Below are 27674 nucleotides of genomic sequence, written 5' to 3' on the forward strand. Positions count from 1 at the left end.
TTTCACCTCATATGAATATTACTCTCACTCTTATCTCTGTTTTCTTCATCTCTGCCTCTTTCTATGCAGTCAAATATTTAATACCAGCATGTGGATAATTCATGTTTTCTATTGAAAACAAACAATATTGTTACTATTTACATGTATAAATCTCTTTGCTCTCTACCTGACACATGAGAGATACTTGACAAATGGTGTCTATTACTATTATTATTGCTATAATTATTATGATTAATGGGAATCACCCTATAAAATCATCTGTACTGAGCAATCACAATGCCTTAAAGTTTTATCTAAAATCTAGGAGTGGTTAAGAAGTTTTGGGGCTTATAATATCTATTATATATTTTCTGGCAGTTACTGAGATTTATATCCTAGAAGACACTGCCCCGGGCACAGTCATTTACAGAGCAGTGGCCAAGGATCCAGAGGATGCTGTTTTGGAGGTAATTTATGTTTTTGGGCAGAGAATATCAGTGCCTGATGGTTGTATGTATGACTGCATTCACATATAAAGCCACAGGGATAATCAATTCAGGTTCTAAGCATACCTTTCATCTCAAACATCAAGACATTTCAGGTGAAGATGATTGAGGGCTGGACTGTCAGGGTAATTGCTTCCTTCTAGTGCATTCCACCTATGCAGGCAGGCCCAGTGAATCTTTAGGTGTTGACAAAAGATGCCAAGCCATTTTGTCTTGTTCATGGGGATCTTGGCTACACACACACTGTTGAGAAAAAATATAGCTTTCTGGTAGAATTAATTTGTATTTCAAAATGCTGGGTCTCATTCTCAGGCTTTATGGGCTTTATTATGCCCCAAGAATGCACTTATTTTCAGGATAGTTATCTTCCTGTTACAGATACCACAGGAGAGGGAGGAAACTATGGACGCTGTGCCAAGAGGCTTGGATTTAAATCCTAACTTTATTGCTGCAAGCCATTTAACATTTCTGCCTTTCTGTTTCAACTGTAAAATTGGGGAAAGGATATCTTCTTTGTCTCCTTTCCTATTGTTTTTTCTTATATTATAATGAACTTTTTAAACTATAAAATATCTTACAAGTGATAAAATTTATATTACTGTCTTAATTTTTAATGCTGTATGGAATGGTTATGGCATTATTAGCTGTAACAGTTTTAGCTGATGAACTGGTAAGAATATCATGTTTTTATTTTTTAATGTATCACTTTCTGAAATTGGCTAAAAATTAGAGAATTGTACATGTTGATACTATACTGTCAGCATTTACAATTTACTGGTAATGCTACTGGGTCATTCATTGCTCAAGGCAACTTGACTTCTACAAAATTTTTGTTAAACAAATAGATGGCCACTAATATTTGAGGCATTGTCCACATGATTTTTAAAAGCATTGAATACACTCAAGTAATTACACACACAAAAACACTGCTGTTGTCAAGACTACCCCCGCTCCCCTGCCATTTGTCTCATCCTCCTCTCAGTAGAACAATACCACATCCAGAATGAGACTGAAAAGGTCACAGCTTCCTTTACAATATGCAATTAAGCCACCTAATCATGCATATTGCCCCACATCAACATGTTCAAGATTATAGTACTAAATCTAGCACAGAGCAATTCCAGTCTTAAGAGAATCAGATATTATATTACAATTGCTTCCTTGGTGTTCTCTATGGCAGGTCATCTACCATGTTGACATTTTAGAGTGGAAAGCACATCACGATCCAGCAGGATTTAGCTATGCCTCTAACATGCAATTACAATGATGTACTAGCCAACTAATGCAAGTAATTTATTTCTAATGAAGGATTATCAAATGCTTATTCATATAGGTTAAATGCTTCTGGCCCAGGCTCTATACTTTTCTGAGAAGAGAACTTGTTCCTGGGCCATATTTGGAAGGCTACTGCAGTGTTTTTGTGAATTTCACCAAACATGGAATGACATTTCATTGTTGACATAGGCTGTGGAAACTTAAATTTAGGCACACTCCTATACACATTCTTCTGATATCGTATTTCAGACCAGATGTGTTGTTCAAACACTCATGACTGGGCAACAATTTTCATTTGTTTGAGTCTTCATATTAATTCATAGAAAAACTGGTTCTAATCTGGGGAAGAGCTCAGCAATGTTTTGGAGCCTGATGTATGATGATAATAATGGAATTAATAACTGTTTATCATAGGTGGGCACATATTTATATAACTCGTCTCCATTTAATTCCTGAAGTAGATGAGATTCTCTACTCTGATATTAGTAAATGAATCAATACGCTAGTATTATGCCTTTAATTTATAGATGAGAAACATTTAGTTTAACAGAGATCAAGTAATTTGTCTAAAGAGTAAGTACAGTTGTGATTCAAACCCATGTCCATTTTACCCAATAGCCTGTATGTTACCTATCATATCAAAAATTCCCAAATTGCTTCCACAAATGCTCCATGAAAAAAATAAAAGATCCTATGCTCAAATGATTTTGGGAAATAATGTCTCCATATCTCTGCTAAATATAAAATACACAGAATGTTAAACACCCTGAAAAGTTCTCCAATAGAGAGATGTATATTTAATCATATTTTTCCTAATTATTTTCCCATAGGACTTTGTTTAAAATTTTTCATTGTATTTTTCCTTTACCATTTAATCCCCCTTTACTCCTCTTGCTCCTGCAATCACTATACTGTTGTCCAATTCCATGAACCCCTTTTCCTTTTTGCTTAACCCCTCCACCCCCTAACCCAATAGCTGTCATTCTGCTTTCTGTCTGAGTCTGTTGCTATTTTGATTGTTAGTTCAGTTTGTTAGTTAGATTCTACATATAAATGAAATCATATGGTATTTTTCTTTCTCTGACTAGCTTATTTCACTTAGCATAATGTTCTCCAGGTCCATCCACACTGTTGAAAGGGTAACATTTTTTCTTTTTTATGGCTGAGTAGTATTCAATTATGTAAATGTCCCAGAGTTGTTTTATTCATTCACTACTGATGGACATTTGGTTTGCTTCCATATCTTGGTGATTGTAAATAATGCTGTAATGAACATAGGGGTGCTTATGTTTTTTCCAATTAGTGTTTTGGGTTCCTTTGGATATAGTTCCAGAAGTGGGATCACTGGATCAAAAAGCAGATCTATTTTTAATTTTTGAGGTATCTCCATGCTGCTTTCTACAATGGCTGCACCAATCTACATTCCCAATAAGAGTGTAAAAGAGATCCCCTTCTCCACATCCTCACCAGCACTTGTTTGTTCATTTATTGATGATAGCCATTCTGACAGGTGTGAGTGATATCTCATTGTGGTTTTAATTTGCATTTCTCTGATGATTAGTGATGTTGAACATCTTTTCATATGTCTATTGGCCATCTGTCCCTTTACTAATTTTTAAAAATTGGATTTTTTTTTATTTTTGGTGTTGAGTTTTGTAAATTCTTTATAAATTTTGGATATTAACCCCTTATCAAATGTATCGGTGAATATGTTCTCCCATTCTGTGGGTTGTCTTTTTATTTTGTTGATGTTTTCCTTTGCTGTGCAAAAACTTTTTAGTTTGATGTAATCCCATTTGTTTATTTTTTCTTTTGTTTCCTTTGCCTTGGGAGATACAACTGATAAAATATTGCTATGAGCTTTCTCTGGGATTTTGCTGCTTATGTTTTCTTCTAGGATTTTTATGGTTTCAGGTCTAACATTTACTTCTTTGACCACTTTTGAATTTATCTCATGTGTGGCCATGAAGTTGCTGCTGAGAGTCATGAAAAAGGAGCGGAGCAGAGATTCATCTTACTCAACATGTATTCTGTCTTTTTCTTTCTTAATGGTGAAATAAACATATACCCTAAAAGTTATCTTTAAAATAGTATGTTACACCTTATTGTATCTATTAAAACAGTTAATTAGGACCCCGTGAAAATAAGCCCAGGCTTTGAGACCAAGCAGCATGAGGAGACAGTGGAGAGGGATGAGAGTGAGGATAAGATTAGGAAGAATAAGATTGGGATGGAAGCAGCATGCTTTCATGAAACAAAGTTTAATATCTCCACTTCAAGGTAAACGATCTCATTCAAGGTATCCCAAAGTTAATGACAAATCTTAGCATATAGATTTTAGATATATTGTCATTTATTTAACAAATTTATATTTACTTTTGGGAACTTTATGAGGGGCTAAGGAAATAATCAGCTAAACTAGCATTCTAATAACTTGTTTGAAAAAACTTTAAATTCCAATAAAGAATAATTTATGAAAGTTTTATGGTAGCCATTGAAAAATAAAAAGGTACACCATTTTTCCTGACTGGAATGGCTCAGTGGGTTGAGCATTGTCTGGTTTGATTCCTGGTCAGCGCACATGCCTGGGTTGTGGGTCACCTCCCCATTTGGGGCATGCAAGAGGCAACTGATTGATATTTCTCTCCCTCTCCTTCTCCCTCCCTTTCCTCTTTCTAAAAATAAATAAATAAAATCTTTTAAAAAGATACACCATTTAATGACAAATAGAAACCTATTTCTACCCTGGCTGCTATGGCTCAGTGGATTGAATGCTGGCCTGTGAACTGAGAAGTCGCTCGTTCGATTCCCAGGTTGTGGGTCAGGTTCGTTTCCTTCTCTTTAAAGATAAATAAATAAATAAATGTTTGTGAAAAAAGAAACCTATTCCTATGGTTTTATTATTTTTCCCCTCTGACAAAATAAATGCAATGAATAAATGTAGGCCACAGACTATATATGGAAATAAACAAATTTTCCACTTGGTTAAGTATATAGACTGAAGGCTGACAATGATCAGTCTATGGTAAAATGATATCTAGAAATTCTTAGAGGCATAATTATTAGTGGAATCATCAAATGACTCAACAGTTATAATGCATTAGGGTTTACGATTATGGATCTGAGAATTTTAATTGTATGCTCCTTTTTTTAAACTCAGCTGCAAAACAAACATTAAAGGAGAAAAAAGATGAGTCTATTGAGTTAGAAACCAGAATATGTGAATTTTGCTTTATAATTTGGGGTGCCAATTTTAGTTTTTATGGATTGTATTTAATTATAATCATTTTAAGGAAAGGACCCAATATTGTCCTTTGAATAGCATCTACATTTTCAATTTTTGTAAGTTTCCTGTGTGGGGGAAAATACATCAAATAGGTAAAAATCTATCAAACTGTTGGAAATACAAGGTCATGTCATTCCTATACATATTTTGTAGACAAAATTAATAAATCAAAGTCTGTTTCTTCCTTCATCCCTCAAAAGTATATTAGAATTCTTGTGGTTGCAGCTAAGAGAAAACTTGACCCAAATGAGGTTTTTGGCTGCAATAACTGAAAAGATTGTGCTTCCAGCACAGCTGAATTCTGGGTTCATATGATGTAAGCAGGGCACAATGTAAGCAGGTTTACTATAGGACTCATGAACTTCCATCTTTTTTGTCCTCCCTTTGGTAACACGTGAAGGGCAAGAATCTGAGTCCCTAAACCCACCAGCTTGAGACCCATATGAAGCTCTCTCCTTGATTTCAGTGCATCTTCAGGGCTCTGATTGCTTCATGTGCTAGCCCTTAACCAACTACTGTGGCAAGGTAGAAATAATGCACCAATTGGCTTAGTCTTAGGTCACATGACCGCCAGGAATTTTAGCTGGGAAGGGTTTGGACCACAAAGTCATAGGGATTGACAATGAGGGAGGTTGATTCAGCGAAGAGCTGCTATTATAAGTGCCTGAATAAATGCTCTACAATCCAAAACCAAATGTTGCTTACTATAATGAGACTGTATTGAATTAGCCTATCAAAACTGGCCAATCTTCTTTAACTTTATTCTGTGTAGAAAGAGCCTATTTAAATCTAAAAATTTCAAAATCCTTTCTCATTTTGTCCATGTTGGTAAATTTAAACTATATTTCCCTGAAAACATTTATAGAAATAGAAATAATTCAAAACAATGAACGTTTAGTGTGGGTTATTGTTTTGCAAAGAAATATATATTTTTACCCTTTTATAACACTAATCACACTTTGTCATCATTAAAAAAAAATAAGTCTCTCTCATGAAACTATAAAGTCTTGTTCACAACAGTAATCTGGTATCTATGAAGTGCTTAATAAATAGAACTTAAAAACAATGGGAAAGACAATAAAATAAAATATATTCCAATAAAAGAGTTTAAAATCTATTGGCATTTAATAGAATTTTAAAAATGTTTAAAAAACATTAACTTCAAAGGAGTTAGAACTTTTTTGAAACCTCAATTTATTCATCATATGAATAGTTCTTGAGTGAGTATTCTGTCCTAGGTGTTCAGAAGAAAACATTGAATATGGCAGATAAGCTCAGGAACTTACAGTCTAGTGAGGAAAATGACAACCAAAGGTGCACATAAATGATATAATGTGAGATAGTAAGTGGTATGGAAAAGATAATAATAAAGTAGGGCAAAGGGAAAGAGAGTGATAAGGAGAAAGGGCAATGGTGTGTATTATTTTGAATAGGACAGTTAGAAAAGTCCTCTCTGAGGAAGAGACATTTGATCAGAGACCTGAATGAAGTGAGGGAGGGAACAAGGCATATATACTGGGGTAAGGTATCGCAGACAAGGACTGAAGTCTTAAGTACAGAAGCCCTGAGGCAAAAACAGGCTTAGCATATTAAAGAAACCAATGTAACTGAAAAGCAAAGAGTGAGGAAGAGAGTTAGGAAGATCATGGTGAAAATATAGCCAGCAACCAGATTACCAAGATCCTTTTAAATATTGCTAAGGACTGAATTTTATTTTGGTTAATGTGGAATTTTTCTGGGAAGAGGAAAAAATGATATTATTTACATTTTAAAAAGATTATGCTGGGTTTTGTGTGAAAAAGAAAGGACTGTGAAGAGACAATATTGGAAGCAGAGAGATCATTTACAGATGATAGGTGAGAGATGATGGTGGCCTGGTCTAGGGTGATGGCAGATGAGGTGGTGAGAAGTCTTCGGAATTTACAAGTTTTCTTTAATGTTTTATTATTAAAAATTTCAAGCATATAAGAAAGTTGAAAGAGATGAAAAATTGAGAGTTTACACCCATATACCCATCAGTAGGTTCTATGGTTAATATTTTTCATGTGTTCATTATCACTCAACTACCCATTCTTCTATTCATTCATCAATCTTATTTTATTTATGTATTTCAAAGTAAGTAAGACATAGTACCTTTCACTAATAAACAAGGCAATTTGCATATATTTTAAAGGTAATGTTGACAGACTTGTAGACAAATTGGACATAGGGTATAAAGAAAAGAGGGACATCAAGAAGGTTTCTGGGGTTTCGGCCAGAGGAACTCTTGAAGAGGAGTGGAGTAAAGGAGGAAAATCAAGTTTTGTTTTAGGCATGTTGAGAATGGGAAGCCAGGGAGACATCCAGGAAGAGTAGGCAGCTTAATTAAAATTTTTGGAGCTCAGCAATAACATGGGGGCTGGAGCATCAATTTCTAGTTAGCAGCCAATACTTATTATTTACTGTTGAGAATGAAATGAGATTACCTAGGAAGTTAAGTGTGAATATAAAAGAGAAGAAAAAAAGTTCAAGGACTGGGCCTGGAAGCCACAACATTTGGAAGTTAGAAAAAGCAAGAGGACTGAGGAAATAAAACTAAGTAGGACCAGTCAGGGAAAGAAAAATCAGGAGAGTAGAGTGTCTTCCAGAAGCCCAAGAAGATGTATTTCAAGAGGGGATTTGTCAAGTGCTGTTGAATTGCTGAGATGATGAGCATTGAAATTATTGATCACTGAAGGTGGCAATATGTTGATTGCTAGAACTCAGTTACATGTCTAGCATATAGCAGGTGTTCAGCGAATGAATAAATGAAGATATTTTGTGACCATGATAAGTGGAGTAGTTTAGTGGAGTAGAGAGAATGAAATCTTGATTGAAGAAGCTTGAAGAGAATCAGAGGTGAGGAAAATAAGAACAGTGAGCATAGATGAATTTCAGACTATTTTTAAAAAGCAGAGCAGAGAATTTGGTTAGTATCTTGAACTTCGGAAATTATCTGGGTTACTCAAGCTAATGAACACTTCTGTTTGAAATCAGATATAATTGGAGAAAAACTGATTTTAAGAAACCCTTTAATTACCCAGAAAATAATCTTTAACTTTCTGCACGAAAGGCAGAGGTTTAGAGGAAACCACAGTCAAATTTTTAATAAACATTTCATGGGAATATTTACTTCATCTTTGCACAACTTGCATCATTCTCCACAAGATGGCATGCAAGTTTGTAACATATTGTAGCCAGTCACCTTATATGTGAGTAACATTCAATTCTGTCCCATATTCTTTGACAACTCCTCATAACAAGTAGGTTTCATTTTAACGCTAAATTGATTGGTACTAACTCTTCTTTCTAGCATGATGCAGCCATGGTGGGTCATATCCATGCTCTTCCCAAGTCTCATTAGAGACCTCTGTAGCATTTCTGTGTGGTGCTCCCTGCTCCTACTATTTCATTGTGCTTTGACTTCCTTCAGCAGCAGGAGGACTATCCTTGGACTTTTCTTGTTCTTCACAGAGCCAGAAGTGCCTGGGAATTTATCTCTCTCTGGGGTAAACCTTAACCATTGGATGAAGGGTGCAGGAGTAGAAAAATCCCCTCTCCTTCTCCTTGGGGAGAGAATGGCTCTGAGGAAAAAGATCACTCCGCAGCTCCTGGTGGGAGGAGGTTGACACTGCTTGTGTGGACTTCGAGGTGGCGCTCTGGCTTGGCTTCCTCCCCTTCTCAGTCCTGATTTCCTATTTCCACTCTGGTTTCCCAGGGCACTTAATAACCCTCCTGCACACAAATTGTCACCTCTGGATCTGTTTCTGAGGAAACTTTAAGACAGATGCCAAAATCTCAGGCCACCGGGTTGCAGGAGCATCTGTGTAATTAAAAAAACACAGATACCCAGGTTGCACCCAAGAGAGTCTGATTTCATTAGTCTTGGGTGTGACCTGGGTATTAACATGTTTAAAGCTCCCCAGGTGAATCTGTTGCCAAGGTTGAGAATCACTTTTAAAAAACCAGCTTTAGAGTACATAAAAATCACTTTGGTTAGCCTGTTGTTATAAATTCACATTCCCAGGCCTCCCTATCCCAGGTATTCCAAATCCATTAGGTCTGCAAATCTGATAAAAATAAATGTTTCACACATATATAAGTAGAGAGGTCAGCATAATGAATTCCACTGAATTACCCAGCTTCAACAATTAAGTCATGGATGAAGGTTTTTAATGTGTAGGTGGGCCATCCATGAGCCACAGGCTGAGAAACATTGCAAAAAGTTTTGTAAAGTTAGCTTTGCAAATGCTGTAATCATTATTGCATATATGATAAAACAATTGGGTAAATCCACTGAGAATATCTGGTTCAGCCAGAGATGACAGATTAGTTTAAACTTGCATAACTCTCTCATTGACGATTAGAGGCTCTCAGAAGTGTAGAGAAGAATTATGAGGCCGAGTGTGGGTTCTGTCAGCAAAGGTTGTAGGATGAATGCTTGCATAGGGGTCTCTAACTTTAGCTAACCATTGGGACAAGATATTAGATATGATTAATAAGGCTTTATTCTAGGAAGGACGAGGGCTCTAACAGTCCAGTGTAAGTGTATAGGCACCAGACTATTCCTTTTGTTTGTAAAGTTAATGTAAGAGAGTGCCCTGACACTTGGAGGAAAGTAAAAAGGATCTCACATGAAACTCCAAAGCTTTCAATGCTTCAATTGAAAAAAATGCTGAGGATGAGGTTCTATTACTTTCTGTATAGGTCTAGGACTAAAATGCAGGATTACATGAACATAGTTAATGTTTAGTTTAGAATCATATCTGTGCTTATAGTTTAAAAATATATTCTTGAAAATATATCCCCATGAAAAGGTTTTATATGTGGTCAATGATTAGTCAGTATTTGTGCTTTAGAATAACCACAGAATATTTTGTTATGTAGAAAAAAATTCACTCAGATCATGCCTATATACTAATTCCTTCAAGAAAATATTACCTTGGGTCAAACTAACAGATTAAACACAGTATATCAGCATAAGAGTTCAAATCTAATGTCAGATAGCCTAGGTTAAAATTTAGGTTTTACTACTTTCTGTCTCTGTGACCTTGGGCAAGTCTTTTAACCCCTCTGTGTCTCAGTTTCTTTATTTGTAATGGGGTTAATAATAGGACTTACCTCAGGGCTATTATGAAAATCAAATGAGGTCATACATGTAAAGGGCTTAGAATAGTGCCTGGCAGATAATACTGAGAAAAACTAGATAATATTACTAGTGTTATGGAATAATAAACTCTCTCCCTTTTTTTTTTTCCGTAACATTATGACAACTCCTTCTTTTTTCTTTCTTGGTTTATCCTCCTCTATGGAACTTCAAATTTTGAAAGTTTCTCAGGGGTCCATCCTAATCTCTCCTCCCCTCCCCTCCCTTCCCCTCTCCTCCATTTTCCTCCCTTCTCTTTTTTTCCTCTGTAAACAGTAGCACTGAGTTGCTCTGTTCCTATATCTTCAGCCAACTAGATTCCTTCAATCCCCACACAAAACACTTAAAAACATTTTTAAATATAACATTTAAAAAAAGAAATATTTACCACCTTTCTCCCAGGAAAACAGGGAGAATAACACAATGGCTCTGGAGTTAGAAAGACCTGGGTTTGGGTTTCAGCATAATCACTCACTGGTTATGTGTTATTGGACCATTTCCTTAACATTTGTAAGCCTCAGTTTCCCCACCTGTAGAATGTGGCTGAGAAGAGTACCATCTTCATAGCATCACTTTAAGGGTTAGGTGAGAGAATTCAGGAAGATCCTGAGCACAGAATCCAGGTCAGAGTAACTCGCAGCCATCACAGTCATTGTTTTTATTGTCACTGATGCTAAGAACACAGGGAACCCAGCCATGGTGCTTGTGTGGCTGCTCTTGAAGTTCCAAGGCCCCAACTCTCCTTGCTGTGTTTGTCTTGCAGTTCAGGCTCTGACATTTCCAATTCCCCAGCTTCTCTGGGAGCAAATAGTCATGAACAAGTCTTCCAGAGAAGCTGGGTTTTAAAGTTAAGTCCATTCAGGAGGACCCAAGTCTCCCCTTACCCCACATTCTCTCCTGTGAGTTGTTTGTCACACCTGGAATCCTGGGAATGGGACTGCCATTGTTATGTTTATGGCCCAGATAGTTCCATACCAGTTGATAGTGTAATTACAGATAAATTGGGGGATGAGGAATGAATTTAAATTGCTCGGCTCCTCAGAGAGTTAATTTCTCATCCCTTGAATTGTCTTCCTATTCAGGGGATCATTCATTTATGTGGCTTTCCCAGCGATGGCCCTGGCTGCCTAGCAACTGCCAGTTCCAACCTTCTTGGAACAATGGCAGGCAGCTGTTGTGCATATCAGTGCCATCAATTTTTTTTTTAAAGACTATCTTATTTTATGAAAAATTAAACATTATAAAAATACAGCTTCTCAATATATGTTTTTTTTTTCAAACTGTTGCTGACAACCATGTTAATACTGAAATGAAACTGGGAACAGCAAATTTTTGAATAGCTACAAACATAAATGTAGATGACTTAAAAATAATTATATACATTTATATATAACCAGACCTAGTGCTTGTGAGCCATGAAACAGGCATCATTATTCCTGTGTTTGCCCGAAAAGTAAAACATGATGGATTTTCCTGCAGTTCCTGAATGCTAATATTCCACAGCACTGTTAAAAAAAAAAACAGAAATCAATTTAATCTTATTTATATCTGTAAAAATGGTTGGCATGAATTTAAATTAATTAGGACATGATGATTCATCAGAAAATCAATAAATTAAAAGGTCACTATTTTTTCCAAACAATTTTTATGTTGCTTTGCAAAACTTTTGGGTTTAATTTTCTCTATTAAACTATCTCTGGGTCTACACAATTATTTAGTCAGTAGCACTCAGTATATTAACCCCCAATATTAATCCTCTAATGGATTTTGCCCCAGCTTTTTCTAATAATTTGACCCTCACCTCATCTGGAAACCTTGATCTCACCTTTCCTCTTTAGCAAAAGGTTGTCTTAGAGGATGCAATGTGGTGAGCAGAAAGGCATTATGTAAAGTGACTAAAAGCTTAGCTCTTAGACTCGGGGCAAGCCCCTTGAATTTTCTAAGCCTCAGTACTCCTATCGTGAAATGGGAGTAACATGAGTACCTATGACAGAGTTTCCATGACAATTAAAAGACTGTACTTAAAGCATTTAACAGACTAACTGGAAGATAGTATGAATGAATGTCAATGGGACACTAAGAAAAAACAACTTGATAAAGCATTGCCAGTACCTATCCCACAGAAAATGAGATAAAGAGATGTTTCAGGATTTTAGAATTTCCGTCTACAGCTTGCTGTTTCTTAACATTCCCCCAAAACGTACCTCCAGAACCACAAAAAAAGTTAATAATTTCTGAGTTCTCATTATGTCAGCTTGCTTCTCTAAATGTAGCTCCTTTCAATTTAATTTTAGCTTTGAATGAAGTCTTATAAGGGAAAATGTTTAGGTAGCATACAGAATTAAGAGATTAGGAAAATTCATTTGTAATATTTAAGGGCAGGTTGTCTGTCCTGGAATCAGTTGAATGGAGTATAATTTCATCATCAGTGCTATTGACAAATGTTGAACCTATCATACATGGGGCAGGCAGGAGGGCCCAGAGCACAAAGAGATTTCAGGCCAGGTTTTTGGCGCACACCATCTGGTTAGGGAATTTGTTTGTGTCTCTGTAATATTTTGTCTTCTTTTTACTGTCCGATAAACAGTACTTCCTTTCCCCGGAGAACTCTGGCTTCACAATTGACAGCACTGGAACCATTTCTACAGCATCAGCTTTTGATTTTGAGAGGGAAGCTAGAAGGTAAATACTGATACTGGCTTTTTTATTCACTCAAAATGTCTGCCTTCTGGTTCATACTTCTTTCTGTGAGAATGTTTTCTCTGCTCTGGCCTTAATGGGCTCCCAAATGAAAGTGTTGTTGTCATTGCCTTAAATATGAAATCATCATCCAAACTATATTTGCATATTTGCTTCTTTAGGTACTAGATATAGCTGTTTTGGCCCCTCTCTGTTCTTCTGCTGCCCACCCCCAAGCCAAACATTGAGGCAATATGAGTGGCAGAGTTTGTGACCTGAGTTGGAAGTCAGTGGGGACTTCTCTCTGGACAGCTGGGACACAGAATTCACTCCCAATGTAATCCAGCAACTTTGAAAAGTTAATTAACTAACATTTGCTCCTATTTCCTCTGCATCTGCCAAATGAGTAGCCATTGGTTTGTAGTTGTTTCTATTTTTATAATGGTTTCTATTACCACCTTTTCCAGTCTTATGTTCTGCATCGAAGTGCTTTATAGGAAAAGCAAATGGATCATTAAGCTCTTCCAATAAGCTTGCTCCTGATTCTCATAAGGAGATTCTTCCTGATCACAAAAGTTGAAGATGGTAAATATCCTAAGAATTAAAAAACAGGATGTACTTTCTCCTGCTGAATTCATAAAATCTGCTGGAAAAGAGTTCTCCTAAATTTGTATTATCTTTATATATTTTGGGGATAGGAAAACTGTTAAAATTTTTATGCATTTTTTCTTACTCCCAAATTCCTCTGGAATGGAATTCCATTCCATTCCATTTCTTTTATTATTTTGGCCTCATGGAAAATGTTTATGTACATTTCAAGTTATTTACAAATCTTAAGATTTATTAACAAATGAGAATAAAAGTAATTAATGAAAGTTTAAAAAATTTTTTCTTGATAAGTGAAAACTAAACTTTCCTTTTTTTCAGTGTCTTTGCAATCAGAGGAGTTGACACAAAAATTGAAGCTCTGCTTGTAGAACTTGAATAAATAAGTATTTGGCTAAAATTATAAATGGATTCTTACTAGAGTTCTCCAAAGAGAACCCCATTCCTTAATTTTATCTGAGACTCTAGAGTTTCTAGGGTCCCTGAGCAGACCTTGAAGTGGGAATGAAGGACATTTTGGAATGCTTCATTGATTCTTATCAATTCCTTCCCTTCAAAGGACATATAGCGGCCATGAAATTGCTTGTTCAAATGCTGATGCAAGAGTTAGAAGGGCTCATTGTTTCCTTGCTTCCTTGTAGTCAACTCTCCAGAGTCCAGTTAGACCAAATAAAATTTGATGTCTTTGGGCTGTGGAATTCTGTCCACACCTCATTCCTTCCATTTTTATAATTTAGATGTTGCAGAATTACTTTTAAAATGTCTTTATTCTTAAAAGTGAATTGGCTTTATGAAGTTATATAAAAAATAATCACCTTCTGGTAGAAAAATTATAAAATAGGAGGAAAATTGAGAACTGGTTCAATTTTTAGGATTAATAAAAGAAAAGAGTAATTTTGGCCTCAACTATCAGTACATTTCAAGGTAGAATAATTTTTCTTCTTTCTGAAAGGGTGACCAACTGTCCTGGTTTGTCTGGGACTGAGAAGATTCCTGGGATGTGTGTGGGACTGTCAGTGCTACAACAAGACAGTCCCAGAAAAGCAGGATCGTTGTCCAGATCACAGTTTATGGACACAAACAATCATCTTTCCATTAGGATACATTTTTCTTCTGTTGCACTTACTCTCATTCCTCAAAGCCATACACATCTCTGCTAAAATAACACTCCTTTGTCATCTAATGCTCCCAATGTGTCCCCATAATTATTATATGGTTTTGAAGTATTCTTATCACCTTCTCCTTTGCATTTGTCATCAGTTTTCAGAATTGAAAGGTCTGTGTGTAAGGGAAAGACCCCATAACTCTATCTTTGTTTTCTCTACCAGGGTGAGGAGTACACTTTGCCTTTTTTTTTTTAATTGAGGAGGATGAACAGATTTTCTAAGTTCCTGCTTGTCCTTTCAACAGATTTGACTAATTTGGTTCATAATGAAGTACCAATCATTTCCAACTGTTAAAATAACTGGTATGAGTGACAATTTAATGAATTAATTGTTTTAACTGGTTAGTTAAGCTTCAGAGTTTCCATTTCTGTGAGAGCATATTAGTTACTATGAAATATTAACTGTCTTTTGTGTGGTTTCACTTTCAGTTTCTCACTAGCTGTGAAAGTGGTTGATCCTGGAGGACTCTTCACTGCTGCGAATCTAAAGATTTTCCTCATCAATGTCAACAATAAAGATCCAGTTCTTACCTGCAGGCAAGAAAATAAAAATATTCTTTTAATTGCCCTTGAAAATTGGATATGAAGATGTAGTCTCTGAAATTCATTAATTAAATTTTCATTACAATGTAATGTGTTTTTTTTCTGAGAAGGAAAATAAACAAGTAAAATATGAACAATTACTTATGATGTAAGTCTAAAGAAAAGGCATTCTTAAAAACAGCAAAGAAAATAGTTTTAAAGTATAAAATGTATTGAAATTGCAACAGAATAAGGTGTTATTAGTGTAATATATTCTTTTTTTGTCATTTTTGAAGAACTTTATTGAGATACAATTCACACACCTTAGAGTTTACTCTTTGAAAGCTCACAATTCAATATTTAGTGCATTTCTACAGTTCTGCCACCATCACCTTTATTTGTAATAATTCCAGAACATCTCATCACCCCAGAAAGAATTCCCGTCTCCATTAGCAGAAGCTTTACAAACCCTCATCTCCCTCAGCTCCTGGCAGCCACTAACCCACTTCCTATCTCTGTGGATTTGCATGTTTGGAATGACACACCATGTGCCTTTTGTGTCTGGCTATAAACACATATAGTATATAAACACAGGTATTAAATATACATGAAATTAAGGAAATAATAAAGAAATTATTGGTCAGAGCTAGCATGGAGGCTGTTACAATAAAGCAGATTTGAAAAAAGGTATTTGAAAATTATCCTGCATGTGATTTAACTGAAAGAAAAGGTTTCATAAAGCAACTGTTAAAGTGCTGATTTCTAGATGGCTTGTTCCATGGATTTAAAGATCTGATTCATGCCCTGAATGGTGTGGTTCAGTGGGTTATTGTCATCACAGGGAATGAAAGGTCACTGTTTCTTTTTCATTAATTAATTAATTTTTGGTTATGCTAGTACAGTTGTCCCACTTTTTCTTACTTTGCCCCCTCTACCTAGCATCTCCGACTCCCTTTGGCAATCCTCCCTCCTTTGTTCATGTTCATGAGTCATATGTATAAGTTCTTTGGCAACTTCGTTTTCTATATTTGCTATTAACATCCCCCTGTCTATTCTGTGCTTACCAATTTGTACTTCTAATTTCCTCCATTCCACCAGATCCCCCTCCCCTCTGGCCACCATCCCAATGTTCTCCATATCTAAGATTCTGTTTCTGTTCTGCTTGTTTGCTTAGTTTGTTTTTTACATTCAATTGTTGATAGTTATGTATTTATTGCCATTTAATGTTCATAGTCTTGCTCCTTTCTTAAATAAGTCCCTTTAATGTTTCATATAATAATGGTTTGATGATGATGAACTCCTTTAGGTTTACCTTGTCTGGGAAGGACTTTATCTGGTCTCTGATTCTAAGTGATAGATTTGCTGGATTGACTAATCTAGGTTGTAGGTCCTTGCTTTTCATCACTTTGAATATTCTTGCCAATCCTTTCTAGCCTGCAAAGTCTCTCTTGAGAAATCAGCTAACAGTCTTATGGGAACTCCTTTGTAGGTAGCTCTCTGCTTTTCTCTTGCTGTTTGTAAGATTCCATCTTCATCTTCAATCTTTGACATTTTAATTACCTATCTTGGTGTGGTGCTCTTTTAAAAATTTTTTTAATTTTATTGTTTTTCTATTATAGTTGTTGCACTTTTTCCCTCATTGCTCCTCCCCGACCCAGCCGACCCCTTCTCCCACAGTCAATCCCCACCCCGTTGTTCATGTCCATGGGTTATTTACACTAGTTCCTTTACTAAACCCTTCCCCTACTTACCCCCTTCTGTTCCTCCCCCATCCCCCCTAATAACTGTTACTCTGTTCCTGGTTCAGTTTCATTCCTTTGTTTGGGTTGTTCATTAGTCTCCTGTATCAGGTGATATCATATGGTATTTTTCTTTTGTTGCTTGGCTTATTTTGCTAAGCATAATTCTCTCTAGTTCCATCCATGGTGTCACAAATGGCAGGAGTTCCTTCTTTCTTTCTGCTGAATAGTATTCCATCATGTAAATGTACCAAAGTTTTTGAATCCACTCATCTACAGATGGGAACTTAGGCTGTTTCCAGCACTTGGCTATTGTAAATATTGCTGCTATGAACATAGGAGTGCATAGGTTCTTTTGAAATGGTGTTTCAGAATTTTTCAGCTATAATCCTAGCAATGGAATTGCTGGTTCAAAAAGCAGTTCCATTTTTAGTTTTTTGAGGTAATTCCATACTGTTTTCCATAGTGGCTGCACCAGTCTGCATTTCCACCAGCAGTGCACTAGGGTTTCCTTTACTCCACATTCTCACCAGAACTTGTTGGTTGATTTGTTGATGATGGCTCTTCTGACTGGTTCAAAGTGGTATCTCATTGCGGTTTTTACTTGCATCTCTCTGATGGCTAGCGATGTTGAGCATACTTTCATATGCCTATGGACCCTCTGTATATCCTCCTTGAAGAAGTGTTTGTTCAGGTCCTTTGCCCATTTTTTAATTGGGTTGTCTATTTTCTTGATGTTGAGTTGTATAAGCTCTTTATATATTTTGGAGATCAGGGTTCCTTGTCTGAGATACCATTGGCAAATATGTTTCCCCATACAGTTGGTTTCCTTTTCATCTTGCTGGTGTTTTCTTTTGCTGAGCAGAAACTCTTCAGTTTGATGTAGTCCCATTTGTTTATTTTTTCCTTTATTTCTCTTGCCTTAGGAGATGTATCCATGAAAATATTGTTACGTGGGATATCTGAAATTTTCCTGCCTATGTTTTCCTCTAGGAATTTTATGGTGTCATGGCTTACACTTAAGTCTTTGATCCATCTTGAGTTTATTCTTGTGTGTGGTGTAAGTTGGTGGTCTAGTTTCATTTTTTTGCACGTCCCTGTCCTGTTCTCCCAGCACCATTTGTTGAAGAGGCTCTTCTCACTCCATTTTATGTTCCTTCCTCCTTTATCAAATATTAGTTGATTGTATATTCCTGGATTTATTTCTGGACTCTCTATTCTGTTCCATTGATCTATGTCTGTTCTTATGCCAGTACCAGACTGTTTTCATTACAGTGGTTTTGTAGTATTGTTTGATGTCTGGTATTGTGATTCCTCCTGCTGTGTTCTTCTGTCTCAAGATTGCTTTTGCTTTCGGGGTCTTTCTGGTTCCATATGAATTTTTGAAGTATTTGTACTAGGTCTGTGAAATATGTCATTGGTATTGTAATAGGGATTGCATTGAATCTATAAATTGCTTTGTGTAGTATGGCCATTTTGATGATGTTGATTCTTCCCATCCAGGAACATGGGATTTGCTTCCATTTATTTATAACTTCCTTAATTTCTTTCTTCAATGTTACGTAATTTTCCGAGTACAGGTCTTTTATCACTTTGGTTAAGTTTATTCCTAGGTACTTTATTTTTCCTGTTGCTATAGTAAATGGTATTTTCGTTTTTGTTTCTATCTCTAATATTTTATTGTTGGTGTACAGAAATGCCTTAGATTCGTGTATATTTATTTTGTACCCTGCTGTTCTGCCAAATTCGCTTATTATATCGAGTAGTCTTTTAGTGGAGTTTATAGGTTTTTCTAGGTATACTATCATGTCATCTGCATATAATGATAGTTTTACTTCTTCTTTCCCAATTTGGATGCCTTTTATTTTTTTTTCTTGTCTAATTGCTGTGTCTAGGACTTCCAACACTATGTTGAATAGGAGTAGAGAGAGCTGACATCCTTGTCTTGTTCCTGATCTCAGGGGGAATGCTTTCAGTTTTTGTCCACTAAGTATGATGTTGGCTTCAGGTTTCTCATATATAGCCTTAATTATGTTAAGGTATGTGCCCTCTGTTTCCATTTTGCTGACTGTTTTCATCATAAATGGGTGTAGTACTTTATCAAATGCTTTTTCTGCATCTATTGATATAATCATGTGATTTATTGTCTTTCATTCTGTTTAGGTGGTGTATTATATTTATTGATTTGCAAATATTAAACCATCCTTGCATCCCTGGGATGAATCCCACTTGATCATGGTATATGATCTTTTTATGTGTTCCTGGATCCTGTTTGCCAATATTTTGTTGAGGATTTTAGCATCTATGTTCATCAGTGATATTGGCCTGTAGTTTTGTTTTCTTTGTTGGGTCTTGACCTGGTTTAGGAATTAGGGTAATACTGGATCCGTAGAAAGAGTTTAAAATTTTCCCTCTTTTTGAATTTTTTGAAATAGTTTGAGGAGGGCAGGAGTTAGTTCTTCCCTAAATGTTTTGTAAAATTCACCTGTGAGGCTATCCAGTCCAGGGCTTTTGTGTGCTGGGAGACTTTTGATTACTGTTTCAATTTCCTTCTTTGTTATTGGTCTGTTGAGACTTTCTACTTCTTCTTGATTCAGTTTTGGAAGGTTATATGTTTCTAGAAATTTGTCCATTTCTTCTAGGTTGTCAAATTGCTTGCCATACAGTTGTCTGTAGTAATTTCTTACAATCCTTTGTATTTCTGTGGTATAAATCGTGATTTCTCCTTTTTCATTTCTGATTTTGTTTATTTGGGTCTTCTCTCTTTTTTTCTTGATGAACCTGGCTAAAGGCTAGTCGATTTTTTTTTAAATTTTTTCGAAGAACCAGCTCCTAGTTTTGTTGATATTTTGAATTGTTTGTTTAGTCTCTATATCATTTAATTCTGCTCTTATCTTGATGATTTCCTTTCTTCTTTTTGCCCTAGGCTTTGTTTGTTGTTGTTGTCCTAGTTCTTATAGCTTTAGGGTTATATTTTTTATTTGAGATTCTTCTATCCTTTTCAGATATGCCTATAATGCTATGAACTTCCCTCTCAGGACTGCTTTTGCTGTGTCCCATAGGTTGTGGGCTATTGTGTGTTCATTATCATTAGTTTCCAGAAACTTCTTGATTTCTTCCTTGATGTCATTGTTAACCCTTTCATTATTTAATAGCATGTTACTCATTCTCCATGAGTTTGGATGTCTTTAATTTTTTTTTTTTTTGAAGTTGATTTTTAGTTTCAAGGCATTGTGGTCTGAAAAGATGCTTGATATAATTTCAATTTTATTGAATTTGTTGAGACTTGTTTTGTGTCCTATCATGTGGTCTATCTTTGAAAATGTTCCATGTGCATTTGAAAAGAATGTATATTTTGCTTCTTTGGGTGAAAGATTCTATATACATCAGTGAAGTCCATGTGGTTTAGTGTGTTGTTCAATGCCTGTATATCTGGTGTTTCTTTGCTTCAAAGATCTGTCTATTGTTGATAACAGAGTGTTAAAGTCCCCTGCTATGAGTGTGTTGCTGCTAATATCCTTCTTGTGGTCTTCTAGTATTTGCTTTATGTATTTGGGTGCTCCTATGTTGGGTGCATATATGTTTATCAGTGTTATATCTTCTTGATGGATTGTTCCCTTAAGAATTATGAAATGTCCTTCTTTGTCTCTTTTTATGACCCTTGCTTTGAAATCTCTTTTGTCTGATATAAGTATTCCTACCCCAGCTTTTTTTTCAGGTCCATTTGCTTGGAATATTTTTCTCCATACCTTCACTTTCAGTCTAAGTCTTTTATTTTGAGGTGTGTTTCTTGTAGACAGCAAATATGTGGGTCCTGTTTTCTTATCCATTCCGTTACCCTATGTCTTTTAATTGGAGCATTTAATCCATTTACATTTAAGGTCATTATTGACATATCTTTATTCATTCCCCTTTGTACCCGTGTTCCTCTCCTTTTCTTTTTTCTTCTTCTTCTTCTTAAAGCATTCTCTTTAGCATCTCTTGCAATGCTGCTTTGGTGGAGATGTATTCTTTTAGTCTTCCTTTGTCTGAGAAACTCCTAATTTCACCTTCTATTTTGAATGAGAGCCTTGCTGGGTAGAATATTCTTGGTTGTAGGCCTTTGTTTTTCATTGCTTGAAATATTTTTGACCATTCCCTTCTGGCTAGTAGTGTTTCTGTTGAGAAATCGGTCGATAGCCTTATCGGAGCTGCCTTGTATGTTATTTGCTCTTTTTCTCTTGCTGCTTTTAGGATTCTCTCTTTGTCTTTGAGTGTTGCCATTTTAATTATAATGTGCCTTGGAGTGGGCGTTTGGGGGTTCCTCTTCATTGGGACTCTCTGTGCTTCTTGGACTCGCATGACTTTTTCTCTCATCAGGTTAGGAAAATTTTCTGTCATTACTTCTCCTATCAACTTCTCTATTCATTGTTCTCTTTCATCTCCCTCTTTTATTCCAATGATCCAGATATTATTTTTTCTCATGTTATCCTGTAATTCCCTTAGATTTTCTTCATACTTTTTAAATCTTTTTTCATTTTGTTGTATTGTCTGGGAATTTTTTTCTACATTGTCCTCTAACTCACTAATCCGATCCTCTGCTTCGTTTAGCCTGCTTTTGATTGATTCTACTGTGTTTTTCAGTTCAGAGATTGTATTCTTAATTTCTTCCTGGTTCTTACTAATAGTTTCTATGTCCTTTTTTATGCTGATGTAGTTCTCCATAAGTTCTCTGTAATTTTCTTGGAGCTGTTGGTAACTTCCTTGGAGGTTGTCATAGTTGTTTTTGAGGTTTTCGAGCATATTGAGCTTCTTCACCACCATAGTTTTGAATTCCATGTCTGACATTTGGGCTATGTCTATTCCATCTACCACTCTTTCTGGGGATTCCTCTTTCCCTTTCATTGGGAGTTTGTTTCTGCATCTTCCCATGTTTGATTCTTCTTGTTTGTTTTTGTTTTTTGGATTTGTCTGCTTTGATTTCCCTCCTTTGAGGTATGAGATTCTTTATAGGCGATCTGGGGGTTTCAATGGTGCAGTCTCTTTGATCTCCTGAGCCTGATGTTCTTGGGGTACCCTTTATGTCATTTGTTTATGCTGTCTGGTTATATTTCAGATGCTCTTTGGCGTGACCTTCCCTCTGGCTAGTGAATTGAGAGTCACTCTGCCCACCTTGTCTTGAGTTCTTTTGTGGAGATGCTGTTAAAAACATAAACACAAAGCCCAGTCAAGAAACCCACATCCTCAAAAATATCCCCCATTCTCTATCCCACTATTGGCATCAAATGAGCCAGTATTAATATAAATGTAAAGAGGTTAGGGGTATTATACTATAGGAGAAATGGATAAGAGTTGTTTTAAATGAAGAAAAAGATGATTTTGGGGAGGAGGAATGACAGAGTAATAACAGTAGCAAGTAGTGCTAAGACTGTGAAAGACAGTAAGTAATATTTACATTGTATGTTAATAAAAAAAGAGAGAGGGAAGAATGCAGGATACAGTAAGAAAGTGGTAGTGTATAGTATTAGATTTACATAATAGTTATATGTTATATATTTAGTGTGAAAGGAAGGCTAAACAAAACAGACAAACAAACAAACAAAAATTAAAAATGAAGGTTGGGAGGGAGAGATGGTATAAAACAGATTAAAGAGATAGTTTAAAGTAAAAAAGAAAAAAAATTATATAAAAATTTAAATTTAAAAGAAAGTTTTTATTCAGTTTAGTCTTTGTGTGTAGTCTTTTTTTTCTAGATCCACACCTGGTAAAAATTCCATGTATTTCAAATTTTTTCCTGGTTGGCTGGCTGTGAGGAGCTCTGGCTGGTTTCTGTGGCTGCTTTTCTCTCCTTCAGGGACATGTTGTAACTATCTTCTGTGAGCCGCAGAGTTGGTTCTCTCCCCACTTGTCTTGTGGCGCCCTCCAGCAGTCCTCAGGCTTCACTAGCAACAGCTGTTCTGTTGGCAAGCCCACCCAGCCTTGGGTCCTGTCTTTGCTCCTCCTCCCAAGAAGTTTCTATGCTCCAAGCCACAGCACCCAGCTATGTCTCTCTCTGGCTGGTAGTGTCTCACCGTTTGTCGGTGCACACTGCTGGCCCACCTGGGGCCCCCACTGAGCCTGGGTTTCTGTTGCAGCTCTCCTGGCCCAGCTCTGCTCCTTTCTGTTCAGTGGCGCTGCGATGTGTGCACCCAGGGCATGGGGGCCCCGGCTCAGATTTGCTAGTTCAGGGTTTCCCCACCCAGACTCAGTTCCCACAGCTTCCCACAGTCTGGGCTGCTCACTGTCCTCCCGCACCTCCAGCTGTTTCAAGAAAACATTCTTATTGTCTCCCTCTGGGATTCCACTGGTCCCAGCGCCTATACAGATCTGGGCCAGTGAGCCGGTCTGCAGCTGCCCATCTGGGATGCAGTGCGGTGCGGTGTGGCAGCGGCGCTGGGCTCGGTGGGCCCAGCGACTCCCCTTGAGAGCGTGGGTGAGCCTTTTGCCCTTTTCCACTCTGCTCTCGCACTCCCTTCCCTGATCACGTTTTCCGAAATTCACGTTCACTCACTCATCTCCGTGTTTGTACTTTAAGCCTTTCCACAACAGGAACAAGAAGATAACACTGCTACCTACTCTGCTGCCATCTTCTCCCTCCTGTATGATCTTTTTAATGTGTTGCTGGATCCTGTTTGCCAATATTTTATTGAGGATTTTGGTATCTATATTCACCGGCAACATTGACCTGTAGTTTTCTTTCTTTGTTGGGTCTTGACCTGGTTTTGGAATTAGGATAATACTGGCTTCATAGAAATAGTTTGGGAGTTTTCCCTTCTCTTCGATTTATTGGAATAGTTTGAGAAGGGTAGGCATTAGTTCTTCCATCAATGCTTTGTAAAATTCTCCTGTGAAGCCATCTGGTCCAGGGATTTTTTGTATGTCGGGAGTTTTTTGATAACTGCTTCAATTTCACTAGCTGTTATCAATCTGTTCAGGTTTTCTGCTTCTTCTTGATTCAGTTTTGGAAGATTATATGTTTCCAGAAATTTGTCAAATTCATCTAGCTTGTCAAGTTTCTTGCCATACAGTTGTTTGTAGTAATTTCTTACAATTTTTTTTTATTTCTGTATATCAGTTGTGATTTCTCCTCTTTAATTTCTGATTTGGTTTATTTGGGTCCTCTCTTTTTTTCTTGACGAGCTTGGTTAAAGGCTTGTCGATTTTGTTTATCTTTTCTAAGAACCAGCTCTTACTTTTGTTGATCTTTTGAATTGTTTGTTTAGTCTCTATGTCATTTAATACTGCTCTGATCTTGATGATTTCCTTTCTTCTTCTTGCCCTAGGCTTTGTTTGTTGTTGTTCTAGTTCTCGTAGCTGTAGGGTTAGATTTTTTATTTGGGATTCTTCTATCCTTCTCAGGTAGGCCTGTATTGCTATGAACTTTTCTCTCAGGACTTCTTTTGCTGTGTCCCATAGGTTGTGGGTTGTTATGTGTTCATTATCATTAGTTTCCAGAAACTTCTGGATTCCTTCTTTGATGTCATTGTTAACCCATTCATTATTTAATAGCATGTTACTCATTCTCCATGAGTTTGGATGTCTTGAGGTTGATTTTTAGTTTCAAGGCATTGTGGTCTAAAAAGATGCTTGATATAATTTCAATTTTCTTGAATTTGTTGAGGCCTGTTTTGTGTCCTACCACGTGGTCTATCCTTGAAAATGTTCCATGTGCATTTGAAAAGAATGTATATTTTGCTCCTGTGGGGTGAAAAGTTCTATATATATCAACTAAGTCCATTTGATCTCGAGTATTGTTCAATGTCCCAATATTCTTTGTGTTTCTTTGCTTGAAGACCTGTTCATTGTTGACAATGGAGTGTTAAAGTCCCTTACTATGAGTGTGTTGCTGTTGATATCCCTCTTGTAGTCTTCCAAGATTTTCCTTATATATTTGGGTGCTCCTATGTTGGGTGCATATATGTTTGCTTTTTCCCTTAAGTATTATGAAATGTCCTTCTTTGTCTCTTTTTATGGCCTTTGCTATGAAATCTGTTTTGTCTGATATAAGTATTCCTACCCCAGCTTTTTTTTCATGTCTATTGCCTTGGAATACTTTTTTCATTCCTTCACTTTCAGTCTGTGTAAATCTTTTTTTTTTTGAGGTGTGTCTCTTGTAAACAGCATATGTGTGTGTCATGTTTTCATATTCATCCCACTACCCTATGTCTTTTGATTGGATAATTTAATCCATTTACATTTAAGGTTATTATTAACAGGTACTTATTCATTTCCCTTTGTACCTGTGTTCCTCTCCTTCTCTCTTTTTCTTCTTTTCTTAAAGCACTCCCTTTAGCATCTTTTGCAACACTGGTTTGGTGGAGATGTATTCTTTTAGTCTTCCTTTGTGTGAGAAACTCCTTATTTCACCTTCCATTTTGAAAGAGAGCCTTGCTGGGTAGGGTAATCTTGGTTTTAGGCCTTTGTTTTCATTGCTTGAAATATTTTTTGCCACTCCCTTCTGCCTGGTAGTGTTTCTGTTGAGAGATGAGTTGATAGTCTTATCAGAGCTCACTTGTATGTTATTTGCTGTTTTTCTCTTGCTGCCTTTAGGATTCTCTTTGTCTTTGGATGTTGCCATTTTAATTATGATGTGCCATGAAGTGGACCTTCTTGGGTTCATCTTCATTGGGACCCTCTATGCTTCCTGGCCTTGCATGATTTTTTCCTTCATCAAGTTAGGAAAATTTTCTGTCACTCTTTTTTCAATCAGGTTTTCTAATCCATGCTCCTCTTCTTCACCTTCTTGTATCCTTATGATATGGATATTGTTTCATTTCATGTTGTCTTGCAGTTCTCTTAAACCCTCTTAATTTTTTTTTAATCATTTTTCATTTTGTTGTATTGTCTTGGAATTTTTTTCTATGATGTCTTCTACCTCACTGATCCAATCTTATGCTTTGTTCAGGCTGCTCTTGATTGCTTCTACTGTGTTCTTCATTTCAGAAATTGTATTCTTCATTTCTTCCTGGTCCTTATTGATAGTTTCTATGTCTTTTTTATGCTGGTATTGTTCTCAGTAAGTTCTTTGTAGCTTCCCTGGGGTTCTTTGTAGTTTCCTGGAGTTCTTTGTAGTTCCCCTGGAGTTTGTTTTAGTTTTCTTTGATTTTGTTAAGTTTATTGAGCTTTCTCATTACTATTGTTTTGAATTCCATGTCTGATAATTTGCTTGCCTCTATTCCATCTGTCCCACCTTCTGGGAATTCCTCCTTACCTTTTGGGGTTTTGTTGTTCCTGTTTTGTGGGGTGTTATTCCACCTCCCCATTTTGGTTGATTTGTTTCTGCTTCTTAGATTGATCTGCTTTAATTTTCTGCCTTTGTGCTGTAACCTTCTGTGGTAGGAATCTGTGTTACTCAGTGGTGCAGACTCTTTTATTTTTTTTAACTTGTTGCTATTGGGATGCCCTTTATGTCTTTTATTTGAACTCGCTAGTGGTATTTTGGTTTTGTTTGTTGTGTTGCTCTTTGGTGGGTCCTTCCTTTAAATTAGTTGACTGAGAGTCACTCTACCCACTTCTGACAGTTGTTGAGCTGCCTCTGGCTGATGCCTCTTGGAGAAGAGTAGTTTGCTTATGAAATTTCTCCCACAGCGCTGAGGTTGAATCTGCCCTGTGGTCTGGTCTGCTGCTCCTCCAGTTTTTTCTCCGGAACCAGCGTGTGTAGTTTTCCAAAGCTCCTCTAGTTTATTTCATCTTCTTTCAGGTGCAGCCCAGGTTGAGCATGGCAAATGCACTTTTTTTATGCCAGCTGCCAGGCTGGTTGGGGCAGCTGGCAGGCCTCTATCTTTAAATACAGTTACATTTTGAAGTGCCGCGGGTTAGAACTTCCTTATATGAAATCTGAGGGAACACAATTGAGTTGATAACACTTCCCATCCAAGGTAAAATACTTCACATCAATGAAAATATCTAACTTGAGGGAGGACATTGTGGGTACACTGATGTGGGGGCTGGGGCTGGGAGGAGACAAAAATAGCAGGAAATTTTTGAAGCCATGTCGCTAGCTCTCTGCATAAGATAAATGAGGTAATTTGGGCCAGTGTGGTGGGCGGGCGCTAGGGCTAGGGGTGGTGTGTGTGTGGGGGGGCATTTCCCTCTTCTGGTGTGCAGGCAGGTGGTGTTCCTGTGCTTGCCAGCTGCTGTGCATGTAGGCTGGTAGCTATCTCCTGTTCTGGTGGGTGTGAGGGCAGAGCGCAACCCCACAAATGGGCTTCTGTGTTCCCACTCCTTAAGAATCTTTCACCACTTCTAGCCTTTCCTCCCCATCTGCAAAAAAAAAAAATTAATAAATTTAAAAAAATTTAAAAAAGAGAAAAAGAAAAACAAACCATAAACACACACACACACACACACACACACACACACACACACACACACAATAAAACCACTGCTCCCAGCCTCCCAGAGCCAGATGTCATCTGGCCAACTCCTGGCTCTACCAGTGCACACAGCCTTTATCTCCACCTCCAATTACTCTTAGGGGAGACAGTGGTGCATTGAGAAAACTTTGTGCTGTTCCAGCCACTGCCCGGGGAGCCAAGCCAGCTGAACTCGTGTCTCTCCTGTGTCTCCTCTGCAAACCTCATCCGACGGGTCTCTCAAAGTTGGCCTCCTCCACTGCCAGCAGCGCCAAGGCTCAACTCCCACCAGTATCCAGATGTTAACAGATGCTCTGTCCACATTCAGATGAAACTATACACCAATCTTGGGAGCAAGCAAGGGCAGCCTCTCCTCATTC

At 37.0% G+C, this 27674-nt stretch overlaps 1 protein-coding gene across 1 annotated transcript in view; it reads left to right on the forward strand.

The window, feature by feature from the left end:
• The window catches only part of LOC150004748 (cadherin-related family member 3-like), a 126035-nt gene that overhangs the window by 19511 nt on the left and 78850 nt on the right, over positions 1 to 27674 (forward strand). Inside the window, exons 4-6 of the mRNA XM_090284924.1 lie at positions 358 to 446; positions 12798 to 12892; positions 15090 to 15197. Coding sequence (XP_090141050.1) covers positions 358 to 446; positions 12798 to 12892; positions 15090 to 15197 — 292 coding nt within the window. The remainder of the gene's footprint in view (positions 1 to 357; positions 447 to 12797; positions 12893 to 15089; positions 15198 to 27674) is intronic.

This window comes from Furipterus horrens, unplaced genomic scaffold (assembly GCF_987537825.1).
Source record: "Furipterus horrens unplaced genomic scaffold, mFurHor1.1.pri manual_scaffold_7, whole genome shotgun sequence".
NCBI lineage: Eukaryota > Metazoa > Chordata > Mammalia > Chiroptera > Furipteridae > Furipterus > Furipterus horrens.